This window comes from Meriones unguiculatus, chromosome 15, assembly GCF_030254825.1.
Source record: "Meriones unguiculatus strain TT.TT164.6M chromosome 15, Bangor_MerUng_6.1, whole genome shotgun sequence".
Classification (NCBI taxonomy): Eukaryota; Metazoa; Chordata; class Mammalia; order Rodentia; family Muridae; genus Meriones; species Meriones unguiculatus.
Genome location: NC_083362.1, coordinates 42108879 through 42126045, shown reverse-complemented (window position 1 = coordinate 42126045; position 17167 = coordinate 42108879). Strand labels below are relative to the sequence as shown.

At 42.2% G+C, this 17167-nt stretch overlaps 1 protein-coding gene across 1 annotated transcript in view; it reads left to right on the top strand.

The window, feature by feature from the left end:
- Dnah7 (dynein axonemal heavy chain 7) overlaps nucleotides 1-17167 on the top strand; it is a 253456-nt gene that overhangs the window by 53226 nt on the left and 183063 nt on the right. The window contains exons 18-19 of the mRNA XM_060368356.1: nucleotides 2004-2689; nucleotides 4399-4585. Coding sequence (XP_060224339.1) covers nucleotides 2004-2689; nucleotides 4399-4585 — 873 coding nt within the window. The remainder of the gene's footprint in view (nucleotides 1-2003; nucleotides 2690-4398; nucleotides 4586-17167) is intronic.

Sequence of the window (17167 nt, the reverse complement as noted above, 5' to 3'; positions counted from 1 at the left end):
TTTATATTGAGGTATTTGATCCACTTGGACTTTAGTTTTGTTTAGGGTGATAAATATGGATCTATTTGCATTTTTTTAAATGTAGACATCCAGTTAGACCAGCACATTTGTTGAAATGCTATCGTTTTTCCATTGTATGGTTTTGGCGTCTTTGTCAAAAATCAAGTATCTGTAGGTGTGTGGGTTTATTTCCAGGTCTTCTATTTGATTCCATTGATCCACCATTCTGTTTCTATTAGTGGCTATTGTAAAGGGTGTAGTTTCCCTAATTTCTTTCTCAGCCCTTTTGTCTTTTGTATACAGGAAAGATACTGATTTTTTTTTTTTAGTTCATTTTGTATCCAGCCACTTTGCTGAAGGTGTTTATCAGCTGAAGGAGTTCCCTGGTTGAATTTTTAGGGTCATTTATGTATACTATCATATCATCTGCAAATAATGATACTTTGACTTCTTCCTTTCTGATTTGTATCCCCTTGATCTCCTTTAGTTGTCTTATCACTCTAGTGTGGACTTCAAGAACTATGTTGAAGAGATGTGGAGAGATTGTCCCTGATTTCAGTGGGATTGATTTAAGTTTCTCTCTGTTTAGTTTGATATTGGCTTGCTGTATTTTGTCTTTACTAAGTTTAGGTGTATGCCTTGTATCCCTGATCTTTCCAAGGCTTTAAATAAGAATGGGTGTTTGATTTTGTCAAATTCTTTTCAGCATCTAAGGAGATGATCATGTGGTTTTTCTCCTTCAGTTTGTTTATATTGTAGATTACATTGATGGATTTCAGTATATTGAACCACCTCTGCATGCCTGGGATGAAGCCTACTTGGTCATGGTGGATGATATCTTTTATGTGTTCTTTGATTCAGTTTGCATGTGTTTTATTGAGTATCTTTGCATCAATGTTCATAAGAGAGATAGGTCTGAAGTTCTCTCTTTTTTTTGTTGGGTCTCTGTGTAGTTTAGGTATCAAGGTGACTGTGGAATAGAATGAGCTTGGTAATATTCCTTCTGTTTCTATTTTGTAGAATAGTTTGAAGAGAATTAGAGTTAGTTCTTCTTTGAAGATCTGGTAGAATTCTGTGCTCAAAACCATCTGGCCCTGGGTTTTTTTTGGAAGGGAGACCCTGGATGACTACATCTATTTCCTTAGGGGATATAGGACTATTTAATCTACTTACCTAATCTTAATTTAATTTTGGTAAATGAAATCTTTGAAGAAAATTGTCCATTTCATTTAGATTTTCAAATATTGTGTCATATAGGCTTTTGTAGTAAGACCTAATGATTGTTTGGATTTCCTCAGTGTCTGTCATTATATCCCCCTTTTCATTTCTGATTTTGCTGATTTGGATAGTTCATTTAAGTTCTTTCAACGAACGAAGCCAGAGTCTCAATATGTCTTAGCGGGCAAAACTTCCTTCTGTTTGTAAATTTATTTGACTGTTAAGCTAATATAAGAAAACATTACCCCCCAAAATATGAGCGCAAGGAAATAAGGAATTGATATTCAGTCTTTAAAAATGAAGTCATTTCACTTGTGACAACGTAGCTAAATGTTAAGTGAATAAACCAGATCCAGCAATGCACACACTGCATGATGGAATTGAGAAAGCTTGTAGGAGCAGTGCACCAAATAGTGTTACCAAGGAGCAGGGATTGGGAAATGTTGATTAAAACATACGAAACTTCAGCTAAGTAGCAGAAATAAGTTGGGTAGATTTATTGCAAAACATGGTGGTTGTATTTAATAGCTATGCATTATATATTTGAAAATTGACAAGAGAGCAGCTTGTCAGGGTGAGGTAATGCATACACTCATTAGCTGGAATTACTCATTTCAGAATGCATACACGTGTATGCCATAAATAAATACGGTCCATTAATTTGCAAAGGAAAATAAACAGGAAATAGATTAATGCCCAGTCTCCACATTTATTGAATTTACCATTAGGGCTCAGGGAGAGCTGGTGATTAACGCTTAAGTATTATTCAAAACCCATCTTTTCAGATTGAGCAGTTTAACGCAGAAGAGGAGGCATTTGGATGGGTCCCTTCGATATATCCTCAACGTAAAAAGATCCAAGATGGTTTGAACCCTTACCTCCGTCTCTATGAAACTGCCGTGGAGTTTAGTAACAAACACAGAGGGTGGACAGAAGGACCGTATCACAAGGTGAACCCGGACCAAGTGGAAGTGGATGTTGGGAATTACTGGAGAGGACTCTATAAGCTGGAGAAGACCTTCCACGATTCTCCAAATGCACTGGCAATGACAAAGAAAGTAAGAGCGAGGGTGGAAGAGTTCAAACAGTACATTCCTCTCATTCAGGTGATCTGTAATCCCGGCTTGCGCCCCAGGCACTGGGAGGCCATGTCCAACATCGTGGGCTTCCCCATGCAGCCGTCCGATGACTCTACAGTCTTCTCTTTCATAGACATGAATCTGGAGCCCTATTTAGACAAATTTGAAAGCATTAGCGAATCAGCTAGCAAAGAATATTCTCTTGAGAAGTCCATGGAGAAGATGATGGCTGAATGGGATGCAATGGAATTTGTCATTCATCCTTACAGAGAGAGTGGGACATATATTTTGTCATCGGTCGATGAAATCCAAATGTTGCTGGACGACCATATTGTCAAAACACAAACTATGCGAGGATCTCCTTTCATCAAGCCGTATGAAAAGCAGATGAGGTAAAATAATATGTAATGCTTAGACTGTGCTACCCAACCACCGTGCATTCTACGTAAAGTTCTTCTGGGGGTTGATTATGCATTTTTCACTTCAGATTTTTTAATTTATTATTTCAGTTCTAGGTGTGTGTGTGTGTGTGTGTGAGTGTGTGTGACGTGCACATGTCTAGGTATCTGTGAAGGCCAGAAACGGATGCAGCATACTGTGGAGTTCATTATAAGGAATGGGTAGCCTTCATTAGTTTTGCAAGAGTCTGGGTCCTTTGGCTGTTATGACAAAGGCTTCAGAGGCTCACTTTTATTGGCAGCAATCTGATCTTGGGTTGTTTTTTTTCTTAACTCTAAGAAAAAATTTTATGACCGAACATAGTTTAAGAACAGTAAAGCATAAAACTGAAGATAATAATGTCCTTTCCCATATTTGGAAAATGGATTGTCAGAGACAATCCTGAACTTCTTTTGTAGTTCTGACTTCTCTGCATGGTAGCTGGCAAATGAGTGCAAATGACCGGAAAACTCGTTTTATTTAGAAGTTCTTAAAATAAGGCAGCTAAGTAAATTAAGTTCTTCCTCTGTTCACTATTTTTGTTTTTGTTTATAATGTGTATTAAGCAGTCTATATTTTACCTTAAGAAACAGTCTACCAAATCAGATTGCTGTCTTCAGTGCGCAGGGGAATCTGACTTGGTGGTTTCTGTCTCCAGTTATCTCACCCCCAAGAGATGATCAGAAACTCCCAGATGTGGGTTTCCTCCTTCTCTGACATTGACTGTTCTTGATCCAGGCTCTACAGAAAGCACAGGTCTAGCTAGATTCTTTTTGGAAGGACTGGGCATAATACTACTAGCTAGTGGGATTGTTCTGCATCATAATGATATTTAGAGAAAAGAAAAAAATATCCCAAGAAAGAAGAGGCATTTCTACCTCTTTGCAAAACAGCTACCCAATTCACCCATAAACAGTGGGGGGGGGAAAATTGAAAAGACATTTGAAGCACCTACTTACACTTTTTAAAGTCTTAACAACTGAAAATTACAGATTATTTCTTGTAAATGGATAAGGCATTAATATACCAACAAAGCTATCTCTGTCCAAGCTTCATTGGTTAATAAAACACTGTTCCTTATGTCGTGGTTTCTTTGCTAGCAGAACAGTGACAGCTGTGGGCTCGAGGCTCCGCTTGTCCTTTGCTAGCTGGGAGAAGTTCACCTGCCACTTAACCCGGGCTCCCCCACTCCCATTGGTTAAGTAAATGTTGTGCCCAGGGTTGTTGCAAAGATGGTTGAAAATGCAGAAAGATTCTAAAACTGCAATTATACAACTGTTAATTTTGTAGTAATTATGATGTTTATACACAAAGGAATTTTAGTCATTAAGTTTTCCGTATGTGGAGATGAACCCATAGCATATTGTAATTTAAATATCGCCTCTTCCTCACCTGTGCCACATTGTATTCAGGGGAATGTGAATTTTGCGAATGCAAGCTCTATCTTAGTTATTAGTTATTAGTTATAATGCCAACGTGATTATTCTTAAAACGGGCTTTATTGAAAATAAAAAGTTCTAGGGATTTACCTTTGAGCATAACCGGAGAAGCAGAACTTTGACTAACAGTGTCGCATGTAGGGGTGGCAGGCCAGCTGTGGGCTTGCACACTGCTGCCTGAGGTGCGGCCGGGCATGCTGAGGGCCTCTGTTCTTACTCCTCAGGGAATGGGAAGGCAAGCTGCTGCTCCTGCAGGAGATCCTCGATGAGTGGCTCAAGGTCCAAGCTACCTGGCTCTATCTGGAGCCCATTTTCAGCTCTCCCGACATCATGTCTCAAATGCCAGAGGAAGGCAGGCGATTTACAACTGTGGATAAAACATGGAGAGATGTGATGAAAACCGTTATACAAGTAGGTAAAAACCTCTAAGGCTGCAATTATGTAGTAAAAATGATGTGACTTTTGTTAAAAAAAACTCCGCATAAGTGCTTACTGTTTCCAATAAGCCACTGCTCCTCCCCCATACATTCTCTTTTCAGCTGGTTTAGAATTCCAAGAGAAAATAATGTGAAAAATCAAAAATGGACATTTTGTTCTGATTCCTCTTGAAGGTTGAAGCTGCCCTGAGTTTACTCAATGACCTTCTTTTGTTGGCATGGTTTTACCAGGTCTCTGCTTGGAAGCCAGCACCCTGTCTGGATGCTGTTTCTATCATGGCTCTGTCTCCACACTGTGGCCACACTGCTCCTGAAATTCACAGTGACAGGAAACAACCTACAAGCATGCCTGCTGCTCAGTTAGGAGTGTCTCCTAGAGAGCTCAAAAAAATTCTAGAAGTCTATTCAGAGTCTAAACATTCAAACAAAATGCAATAAAGTTATGAAACACAGAGATCTTAGAAAGGCAAAGTTGAGCCATGGAGGAATCTAATAAAGCCTGGTCACACTAAAGAACATCACACACAAGGTTCAGTTTGGAAGGTGCTGGTTATATTACCACATGAGCACACCCTTCTTTAAGCTTTAAAATTAATCACAATATAATTAATCCCACACTTAGCAGAAGTATTAGTGAGTTACTGTGTAAAACTGAATCATTTCTAGTGTAGCTCACAAATACAATCCGTCATATAGTTCCCTTACCACAATGCCAAGCTCTTACAATGTATGTTAATTTCATTAAGATCTGGGCATGGAGGCACATGCCTTTTATCCCATCACTCAGGAGGCAGAAGCAGGTGAATCTCTGAGTTCAAGGCCAGCCTGGACTACAGGGTGAGTTCCGGCCAGCCAGGGCTACACAGAGAAAACCTGTCTCAAAAAACAAACAAATAAATAAGACAAAAAGAGTTTGAGTGGAATTTTTGTTGTTTCCCCCAAATGTAGATGCTTATAGTCATCTTATTGGTGAATATGTACACACACATACACACATATCTATCTGTCTATCTATCCATCCATCCATCCATCCATCCATCCATCCATCCATCTATCTATCTATCTATCTATCTATCTATGTATCTATCTATCTATCTATCTATCGATGCAGGGTCTCACTTTGTTGCTAGCTGGCCTGGAACTTGCTGCCAGGCTGGCCTCAAACTTAGAGAGATCCGTTTGCTCCTGTCTCTTGAATGCTGGGATTAAAGGCACCACCACTTCTGGAAAAAAAAAATCTATTTTTGATATTTGATGAAAATATTCTTTAAAATCCCATAATTCTAAGTATTCTGTGTCTAGAAGGGGCATCTATGCTGGCATTAGTGAACAGAGAAGGGATGGCATGGCCACATGGAACTGTGTGACTCAAATAAACCTGCTCATACACTAACTCCCAGACAAACAGGTTTGGGTTTTATTGTTACTGTTGTTTGCTTTGGCGACACTTCATTAATATTTGCTGCATGGTATAACTGTCTCCCCTGCCTGCTTTGCGTGTTCTCATTCTCAGGAAGTGGGGAAAGAGGTATGTAGTAGGCGATTCTTTTGCAGGTCGTCATAAGATAAACAGACCCTTATCAAGGACATCCAGGGATTTGCGTTTCCTTAAACACCCGTCATATCTTTATGGTGAAAGCTTTGTAATACATTTCTTCTGAATATTTGAAGTACACATTCTATTATTATAACCCATAATCATGTTACCGTTCAGTGGCACCCTCGAACATCTGACTTATTGCCATGCACTGTAAGTCGGTCAAGCCTTTTTCAAACCTTCATTCTAGCCTAGTCTCCTCAGCTTCTGGTAGCCACCAGTCTAATCTCGTCTTCTACAAGGTCAACCTTTTAAGATTCGGCACATGAGTGAGATCATGCGGTGCTGTGTTTGTGGGCCTGGGCATAAACAAGATCTCAGTCCAGCCATGTACGTGTTCATTTGTTCGCCTTCGTGGCTATGCACTGTCCGATGTGCCCATCCCACTGTTGGATGTGTATTAGTTGAGTTGCTGGATCATATATTTCTTCTATTTTGAACTTTTTCTAGGGACCTCCAGACTGTTTTCCACAGGGGCTGTGTGAACTTGCATTCTCACTGCACGAGAGACCCCTGTATTTTCTCTGTGATTACTCTCTGTGTGTCAATGTCTCTTCAGGTTTTACAAACTGCCCTTATGTGATTTCCTGTAGGAAATGTCTAGTAGAGATCTACTCTAACAGCTTCTGTTTGTCCTTCCTCCTTTCTGGAAGGATAGTTTTGCTAGGGGGCAGTCTTTCTGCGTCAGTGTCTGGGGATCTCACGCCGCTGCCCCTTGGTCTGGTGCGCCGGACGGACTCCCTATTGCTATTTCCTCTAGGTCTCTACCCCGAGAATGTGCTTCATTGCCTTTTTAGAGCTTGGTGCTAAGTGTGGGGTACACTTAAGTTCAGTCTATCTGACGATGTTTTAACCGCCCTGCGCCTAATAATTGTATCCTTTTTAATGTTTGTCAGTTTTTTTCCTTTTTTTAAATTTTATTTTTTTCTTATCAGTTACATTTTATTAACTCTGTATCCCAGCCGTATCCCGCTCTCTCCTTCCCTCCCAATCCCACCCTCCCTCCCTCATCTCCACCGTTCCCCTTTCCAAGTCCACTGATGGGGGGGACCTCCTCCCCATTCATCCGATCCTGTTTTATCAGATATCTTCAGGACTGGCTGCAAAGCCCTCCTCTGTGGCCTAACAGGACTGCTCAGTTTTTTTCCTTTTAATAATCTTTGTACTCCGTCGTTATTCTCAAGTTTCCCTTTGAGTCCTGGTAGCCCAAATATTTGCTCTTTTAACACAGGGCCACAGTTCCTGTGAACTTTCTTCATCCTCTTCATTCTTTTTTGTTTTCCTCTCCAGCTATAGTTTGAAATAACATTCCTTCCCACTCTCTAGTGTTTCCGTGTGGAGACCTCGCCCACTCTTGATACCTTCTATCACATTTTAAATTTGGGTAGTTCTATTTTCAACTAATTTGGTTTGAGTTTTATAAATTGCTTTCATCTCTTTTTAAAAGTTTTTTTTTTTTTTGTAATATAACTGAACTGCTTCTGTATTTTCTTGACTCTCACTGAGTTTTCTTAAAGCAGCATAAAACTCTCCATTAGTGTAGCAGTCATCCATAGGAATGGCCGAATGGTCAGCTCCTGCCATTCCATGTTGACTGTTATTGAAGAATGTCAATGTGTGATATCACCTGGGCATTGGAGGAGTACAGATTTACTTTATCTTCCTGATCTGGCTTTTCACCTGTCATCCCAGAGCCCCTAGACAGGCTGCTTGCCTACTTCTGAGGCATTAGTCATGCCCCTTCTTAGTCCTGAGTGGTGCCCAGGCTCGGGATGCCTCAGGAGTCTGCTGCTGGTGTGTGGTCACTGTCTGAGGACCAGCGGCTGCCCCAGAGTTGGGTGTGTATGAAGTATGTGTTGTTCTGATGAAGTAGTGAGACATGTAGTCTACTCCTAAAGATTCATCCTAGGGGAACAAGACCTCAAGCCTGCATTTTTATCTATAACCTCCAGGCTGTGATCAGGAAGTATAGACTGGCTTCACACAGAATCACCACAGATGAACCAGCCTCAGACTGCCATGTCACATCCACAATCAACCATACTATCAAAATCATCCACACTCTGCCAACAGACCAGCATAGCCTTAGTCTAGGACCAAAGCCTGAAGTGCTGTGGACTGCTCACTGCTAAGGTAGCTCGTGTATGACCCAAGATAGCTGCAACAAGCTCTGGGAAGAGCGATTTGATGCTACACGGGGTCTGTTTGTCTTCTGCTAGCACTGGGCCTGTTCAAGAGGATCTGTGCCCCAGCAGTCCTGGAGATGAAGTCTATTTGATCTACTATGTATAGCTGAGGTGTCTCAGTTGGCTCGATGTGAATAGATGATGATCTCCCCCCTGCTCTAGCTGCTGGTGGACTTCATCCTGACCACATTCTTTAGGACTGGGAAACTTTGAGAATTGGCTACAACTTGAAAATGAAGTTCCAATGATGGCTTTTGGTACATGTCTCTGATATATGTATCTTTTTGGTATGCCCTATAACATAGGGTAGTCTTTGCATGAAGTGCAAAAAGTCCTTTATTGAAACTGTGCTGTTGTTCCTGGCTGTTCTATGGGCAAGTCTTTACAGTGGTTCCTGGAATAGGTCAACATGGCAGACTTTGAAATACAAGAGTTCTAGGAGGAAGTGATGTTTTTTTAAGCACCAGAGACAACGAAATGGCATAATTTAGTATTTTAAATTCTCGGCTTAAGATGTATTCAAGGACAAAGAGTGTCTGTGATTGCTCTTCTTAGAGCTGGGTTCAACATAGCCCAAAACAGGGAGTCAAATCCAGTGACTTGCCAACTTCAATTATAATTGTACGGTTTTGCTGGGCTTGCTCTGGGACACACGGTTTACTCCCCAAGAATGAGGATGGTGGCAGCTGGAAAGGGGGACAGCTGAATGCGTTTGGCTGACACTGGGGACTCAGCACCTCAAATTCTGCTGGCTCTTACTAGAAGTCTTGGCAGAGACCTGTAGAAAATATGGGTAACAATATATTGTACTAGTGCTTGCCTGGGGAGGAAAGACTGTCTTCGAGATGGTCAAATACGTTGGTGTGAGTACAGTACCAAAGACTCAAAGAGGCATGAGTGGGTCTGTTGACCGAACAGCTTCAATGGCTTATTTCAGTGAGACAAAAATCATAGGAGAATCTTTGATGTGGCTGAAGGAAATTAGACATCGATTTATAGACACTTACAAAAATATGCCTTACCTTTCAGAAATGGACAGTGGCACTCCCGCCTATGTGCAGCCTTTCAGAATGGTGCACAATGTGCCCACGGAGCTTATTAGTTATTTTACTTTAAAAACCTTGTTTGGAAGAGAGATGGTCAAAAGCGTAGCCTTGCATTGATCATGGTCATTAGCAAACCCGTTTAGAAGAAACAAGATAGAAAGGAGTGATACCAGGGAGGTTTGAGGAGGAGGGATCTGAGGGCTCATGGAGCAAAGCATGATGTGAGTGTATTTACATTCTAAGTGAATACTCAGCGAAAGGCACAACTGCAGAAGTAGGTACATAATTATCTGGTTGACCAGTTGACGTATTTTCTGAATATCAGCAAGCATATTCCAGTGTGTGCACAGTGAGCTATGAAATAGAGTAATTGTGTAATATATTATCCAACCCGGAGAATCGAACAAGCAAAAACCAAAACTCTTCTCCTCGAGCGTATATGTGGCCAGTCCCGACAACGGCACAACGGCAGTGATGGGGCCCGGGTAGAGGCTCACCACCACAGAGCCTGCTCGAAAACATTGTGACCACTCCGGCTTCCCAGAGCACGTGTTAGCGTAATGCTCCTGAGAGGCCACCCCGCCTGCAGGAGCTACGCAGCTACAAGGAGGGCAGAGAACACACCGGCTTTCCTTCAGTGTGGAGGGAGCAGTGATTGTACATGTGAGCTTTTTCTTCGTTTCCGTGCCAAGCTTCTGGGAGCCCTGTCATTCACTGACTTACTGACTGGCTTACTCCTTTATGCTCCTTCCACACAACATTGCTTCTCCTAGGGAACTCACATTACAAGGGAAATGAGGCTGCTGACTGACACTCGTGAGATTTATAGGTCCTACTATGAGCACTGACCTTATAAAGAGCAGAATGGCTCATGTAAGTGGAAACGCTCATTCGTTTGCCGTGCTGAGGAAAGACGACAGTTTGTGGGGATGGGTGCATTTTAAAGGATATGTTCCTTATTTGCTCCAAATATATGGCTATGTCACAGCTAGTGTGAGACTGGGGGTTGAGGCATGAAAACAGAATTATCGTGTTTACCAACTCTTTCAGTCAGATACTCAGAACAAGCCTGCTTCTAAATTTTTGGCCTTTGCTGTTGAAATGCAGCGCTACCTGCCTATATTGAGTATGTTTAGTGTCAGGGAGAAACATGTCTGTGTAGGCACATATCAATCGTTCTTTCACTGAGTGCAAAATCTGTATCGCCTGTGCCATTCTTCTAGCTTTTGGCAAGGACAGAAAACTCTTACTTTTTTTCATTTTTATATTTATATTAATTACAGTTTATTCACTTTGTATCCCAGCTGTAGCCCCCTCTCTCATTTCCTCCCACTCCCACTCTTTCTCCCTCATCTCCTCCCATGGCCCTCTCCTAGTCCACTGATAGGGGAGGTCCTCCTCCTTTTCCATCTGACCCTAGCTTATCAGGTCTCATAAGGACTAGCTACATTGTTCTCCTCTGTGGCCTGGCCAGAGGTGATCAAAGAGCCAGCCACTGAGTTCATGTCAGAAACAGTCCCTGTTCCCCTTACTAGGAAATCTACTTGGAGATTGAGCTGCCATGGGCTACATCTGAGCAGGGGTTCTAGGTTATCTAGATTATACCCATGAATGGTCCTTGGTTAGAGTATCAGTCTCAGAAAAAACTCTGTGCCCAGATTTTTTGGTTCTGTTGCTCTCCTTGTAGAGCTCCTGTCCTCTCCAGGTCTTACTAGAATTTCATTGAGGAAAGAAGATAACTCCTACTTTACTGGCTCTCTTCTAGCTGCATTGGCTCTCATCCTCCTCCCCACCTTTTCTCCCCTCCTCTCCTCTTCCCCTTCCCCTCCTCTCCCCTCCCTCCCCTTCTCCTTCTTCCTTCTTGCCTCTCTTGCTCCTTCCCCCTCTCCTTCCTTCTGTGCTTCTTTTCTTCCTCATTCTCCTCTTTGTCTTCCTCTTTCTGCCACTCATAGTAAAGAATTTTTCCCTTGAGCTGTTAAGTTGGTGGAACCCTTGCTCCAAAATGTCCTCTCTAAATATCTTCAGAGCAACACATCAATCCTTGAAGTCAGCTCACATATCACCTTCCTGAAGAGGCACACACATGAAGCACTTTATTTAAAATGAAATTGCCTTCTTGTTTTGGTACCTTATGCTCCCTCTCTTCCTTTTGTGGTATCTCTCTTCTTTCTACAGACATGCCTCAGAGATATCTGCAGTTCTGTTCTAGACTACTGCACATACACAAATTATAACAAATCAGGTTATGAATATAAGATGTTTTATTAGCTGTATAATTAGTTATACTTAGATTTTCATTATAAAGTCTTCATATACATGTACAATGTGCTTTGGTCATATTTCTCATTATCCTCTTATGCATGTTCCATTTTTGTTGATTCTTTTCATCTTCTCAAGAAGTCCCACTTATATTTTCATGTGTGTTTTCAGAGGACCATGATGTCTCTAGATTCCTAGTGCATACGAATGTCATACTTACCTCTGAAATCTATCAGTTAGATAACACTCTGTCTGAAGAACAGAAGAGTAATCTTATGAAAATTACTATCCACAATGGAAATGAATATATTCAACTGTGAAGAAAAATTAAGTCATGACATTTCCAGAAAAAAGGGAGTGTGGAACCTAGAGATCATTATGTTAAGCAGAATAATGCAGGCTCAGAAAGACAGATCTTTATACTTTCTCCTCTATGTAAAGTATATGTGTATGTGTGTGTGAGTGGGTGTGTACATTTGTGTGTGCTGTGTGTGTGAGAATATGTGTATGTCTGTGTATATATGTGAACATGCTTGTGCGTGTGTCTATATGTGTGTATGTGAACTGGGTGTGTCTGTGTGTATATGTGAAGTGTGTGGGTACACCTGTGTACATGTGTGTCTCTGTGTGTGTGCCTGTGTGGATGTGTGTGTGCATGCATGTGTGAGTGTGTGCATGTGTATGAATGTGTGTATCTGTTAAGTGTGTGTGTGCATGTGAGTATATGTGTGTTTGTATATGTGTATATGTATCTGTTAGCGAGTGTGTATTTGATCAGAGATCATGAGAAGAGGAGAGAACAAAAGAACATGAGAAAATGAAATCCTTGTGGCCTGAGAGCAGAAGGCAGGACTCTCTGAGGAAGGGATCAGTCAGAGGTGGTAGGAGGCATGGAAGAGGCAGTGCAACTTAAAAAAGAGCAATGACCTGTGTGTATGAAAATGCCACGCTGAAACCTGTTACTTCGCAAGCTAACTTAAGAACTAATTTAAGGAACAATACTAATTAAAAAAGAATGTGTTGCAGTTTGTGAAAATACAAGAAAATAAAAGAAAGGTATCAGGACAGAAATGTGTAAAAAAAAAAAAAAAGAAAGAAAGAAAAGAAAAGCCTTTGCTGCTAAGCAGCGCTGAAGAAGCTCCTGGCTTCCTGATCTCTTTTGCCGGTGAAAGCTCTCCACGCTGACGCCACCTGCTGCCTGTCGGGGTGGCGGCTGCTGAAGGCCGCGGTGCCCACAGGAAGCCGTCCTCCGCACGCCTCTGCCGCGTGCAGTGCTGCTGGGCTTGGCGGCGTGGCATTTCACGTTTACCCACCGTAGCGCTCTTAAAATTGGAGTCAGTCATGTCAAACCCTGCTGCTACTTTTCCAGCTAATTTATGCAGCAGCGAAAAGCCTCTCTCTTTGGTTAGTGGTTACAGCATCTCCATAGGGGGCAGGCTACCCCCCCCCCCCCAACACACACACGCTTTTGCTCATCCCAGTCCATTAAAGCATTATGCTGTCAAGAAAATGTTGTGGTCATGTCAGCGCGTCTAGGTCTCTTGCTCTCTCAGTTGCATCTGCTGCTTCCCCACTCAAGTTTGGAACCCATGCAAAGTCACCCACCTGGCCTGGAAACCTTTCTCCGAAACATGCGATGCTGTTCCTGTTTCCGTCTCTTCCTGTAAGTCACAAATGTTTTCAGTGGCACCGAGAAGGGTGACTCCTTTCCGTGTTTCTCATTTACTTGGCCCTGAGCTATCAGAGGAATCGCCATTTCAGGTAGCTCTGCATGCATGTTTTATTTTTTACATTTTTGTGTGTGTTCACATGTACATGAGTGCACACGTGTGCATGTGTACACGGAGGCCAGAGGTTAACTTTTCATGGCGTTCTTTAAAGACTTCAGTTTTTGAGACAGCATCTCCCACTGGTGTAAGCAAACACAATCTTGAATCTTGGTTTGAATCCTGTATGTGTAGGACTGAAAATAAACACAGCCAAGACATGGGAGAATAGAAAAAGATTCCAGCAGCAGGCAATGTGAGAGTGGAGTTCACTTCCAGAGTGCTGCTCTTCCCAAACAAGCATGGGGTTCTCTCTGAGGGCTACTTGCATTCACAGTCTTGGTCCAGTTCCTTCTTAGGCATGCTCAAGGACATCCCTGAAACATAGGTACAGGACTCTGTCCCTGAAGGTCCCACTCTGCTTGGTCACTAACACTGGCTGGACTGGGCTCCCCAGGGATCCTCCTGTCTCTGCCTCCCTCCCCAGGATTGGAATAAAAGCCCTTTTTAATCATGACTGGCACTTTCATGCGGGTGTTGGAGACTGAACTCAGAGCTCCTCGCTTGCATGACAAACATTTTTGTTAGTCAAGTCCTTGTGGCAGCTAGAACCTTCATAAATGTCCTAAAATAATGACTTACCTGCCAAAATGGCCTCTTCCGCCTTGGCTTGAAGAGTGTTAAGTTAGCAGGCACGAACCCATTACTTTTAATGTACTTATCTGGGAAGAAAAAATTGTTCTCTGTATCTTCAAGGAGAATAACATTTTGAAAGGAATCTTTTTGTTTTTCCTTCCGAGCTGTTATTCTTAAAATGGGCTTAAATATTAAGTAATCCCTGCTGTGAAGGCGCCACTACCCAGCTTTGTCGCTCCACGAGAGAGCAAAGGCTGAGAAGATTTAGTATAATCCTCAAGGATAGTAGGTTTTCCAGAACAGTAAATAAGTGCCGACTTCAACTTAGAATCAGGATGTCCCAGAGCGAGTCACCCTGATCTTTGTGGCTTATATCACTGCACTGGGTTTTTCTTCATAGACCGTTTTCCTTATAGTCAAGACTCAGCCGTTTTGGGCGGCTTCATCAGTTCCTTCATCAATTCCTCATCAGTTCCTCAGCTAGAGCTTCTGGGTAACCATGCAGCTTCTGCATTACAGCGGCTGTTCCACCCCGTCCTTCCAGGTCCCAGTGTCTTTCCTTAAACGTTGTAGCTCAACCTCTGTAGACTTAACCTTCTCCTCAGCAGCTTCCTGTGTCTTTTTCTTAAGAGAAGGTTGTGGCCATGGATCCCTTTCTTTCTAGACCCCGGGAACCTTCTCCATGTGAGCTATAAAGCTGTTGGGTTTTCCGGTTCATGCGTCCACAGTGGTGGCATTTTAATTTCCCTCCGGAACTCTGCCTTTGCCTTCCCAGCATTGTCAACTGTTTGTCACAGGGATCCTGGCTCTCAGCCTACCCTGGCTTCCAGTGGACCTTCTTCACACTCCTCGTCTTTTATGTAAAGTGGGAGACATTGGCTTAATTTCCCTTAAACAGCTGGACACTGCTGTAAGGTTATTAATTGGCCTAGTTTCTACACTGCTGTATGTGTGAGGGGCAGGGGCAGGGAGGGGGTGGAGCAGCCAGATTGATTAAGTTGCCATTTTCCGTGGTGTGAGTCATGCTGCTCTACACTTCTGGATAGTAACACCAGAGATCAATGGTCTCAGATCTCCACAGCAGGGGGAATAATAAAGGTTTGAAATATTGTGAGAGCCATCAAAATGTGACTCCCGGACAACAAGCAAATGCATGGTACTGGCAGAGTTGCTTGGCGCCGGGTCATTTGTGGCTTCTTCCCAGTGCGAGGGCATGAGAGAGTGTGAGGAGCATGAAGCTTAGCAATCCCTATGTCTGTCATTTGTTTTCTTCTCTTTGCTGCCCATGGAGTCTGGGATCCATGTTTTCTTCACTGCTGTCATCAAGCCCCCTGAACAGGCTGACACGGAGCTGGGCTTTGAGAGATAGCTGTTGAATAATCAGGACTGATCCTGGAATTATCTATCGATAGTTGTAAAGATTCCTGAGTTTATTCTGAAAAATCTCTGAAAATTCGAATTTAGGGAAATGGTCCGTGGGATCGATATTAATCCCACAAATATTCTGGGTCTTGAAGATTTCTAATTCCTGACAGAATCAAGAGTCTCAGAGTTGGAGGAGCCTTATGGTTCTGTGCAGTCAGCCTGCTTTCCTACTCTGAATGCCAAAACTTGAAGTCCTTACCAGTTTTCCGATGTCCAGGGATTTAATAATCTGAGGAAGGTAATTCCTCCAGAAGTGGTTGGAGCTCAATTCCATTAGGCATGTAACTGTTATATTTCCTGTAAATCTCCTGGCAGCAGGGATGAGAAATCTTTCTCCATTTGACAAAACGAAAGCTTCAGGTTCTGCATACTCTGGCCATTGGCTCAGACGTGTCAATCAGCCCTGCCAGTCCTTGTTTGGGCTATCCAGACTGGTGATGGCTATGAGCAAGCCATTAAGCAGCACTCTCCCATGACCTCTAATAGTGCCTGCCTCCAAGTACCCATGCTGCTTGAGTTCCTGTTCTGACTTCTTCCAGTAATGAACAGTGATGTGAAAGTGTAAGCCAAAACCAACCAAACAAAACAAAAACAACAACAACAAAAAAAACCCCTTTCCTCCCCAATTTGCTTTTGGTCATGGGGTTTCTTCATAGCAACAGTAACCCTAACTGAGACACACATCGCGACATACGTGTGCCCCCAATAAATAAAATGTAATGATGTATATTTCTTGAAGAACCTTGGGTTATAAAATGCTAATTTTAGCTTAATAAAACTGGTAGTGTGTCTATTATCTTCCTGCCCAGTCTCTCTCTGTTGCTCTCTCTGTCAGCTGTGAGTGGGAGAGGACTGAAATGTGGTTTTAAATGTGTGTATGAAGGGTGTAGTCATCATGTTAACCACTTCAGACACCTATCACATCGGCTTTGAAAAGGAGATCTCTTCCCATTTTAAAAAGAGATTAAACAAATAATGTAAGATTAGAAGGGTGCGGGGAGAAGAGGTCAGGATGGAAATCAATGTGTCTCCCTGGGGCCTCTGCTTTCTCCGAGTCAGCCTTCACTGTGTCTGTCTCCTTCCGGGCGTGTAAGGATCATTTTCCTGTGGTCTCAGCACACGCACAAATGCATCCAGAATATTTACAAGTTTGTATTTGAATCAGAGCCATTGAGCTGATCTGGCTAAGTAAAACTGACCTCAGGAATGTAAAATGGCTTTAGCGTATCTAATTCAAAACCTGAATTGCCTCAAAACCTGACACTTTTTATTTTGGAGTTTTGAATTTTGGATTTAAGATGCTCGACGAGTAAAGGTCTATACAAATATTCCACAACCCATAAGGCTTTGAAATAGAAAACATGTCTGGTACTAAGCATTTCAGAAAGGACACGGCCAGCTGAGCCCCAGTGCTTCTTTTCCAGGGGTTTTCTGGCTTCTTTGTTATTGCTATTCAGTGATTATATTTACTGAACTTAAATCAATTATTCTAAAGTTGATCATTATAACTTTCAATATATATAAAATAGTCAAATTGTGATAAGCTACCTGAGTTCTAACCAAACAATAATTGTTACCTTGTGAAAAAAAAATTTCCAGTTTTATTAGCAATAATTTTTTTTTTTCTAACAAGAAAATCAC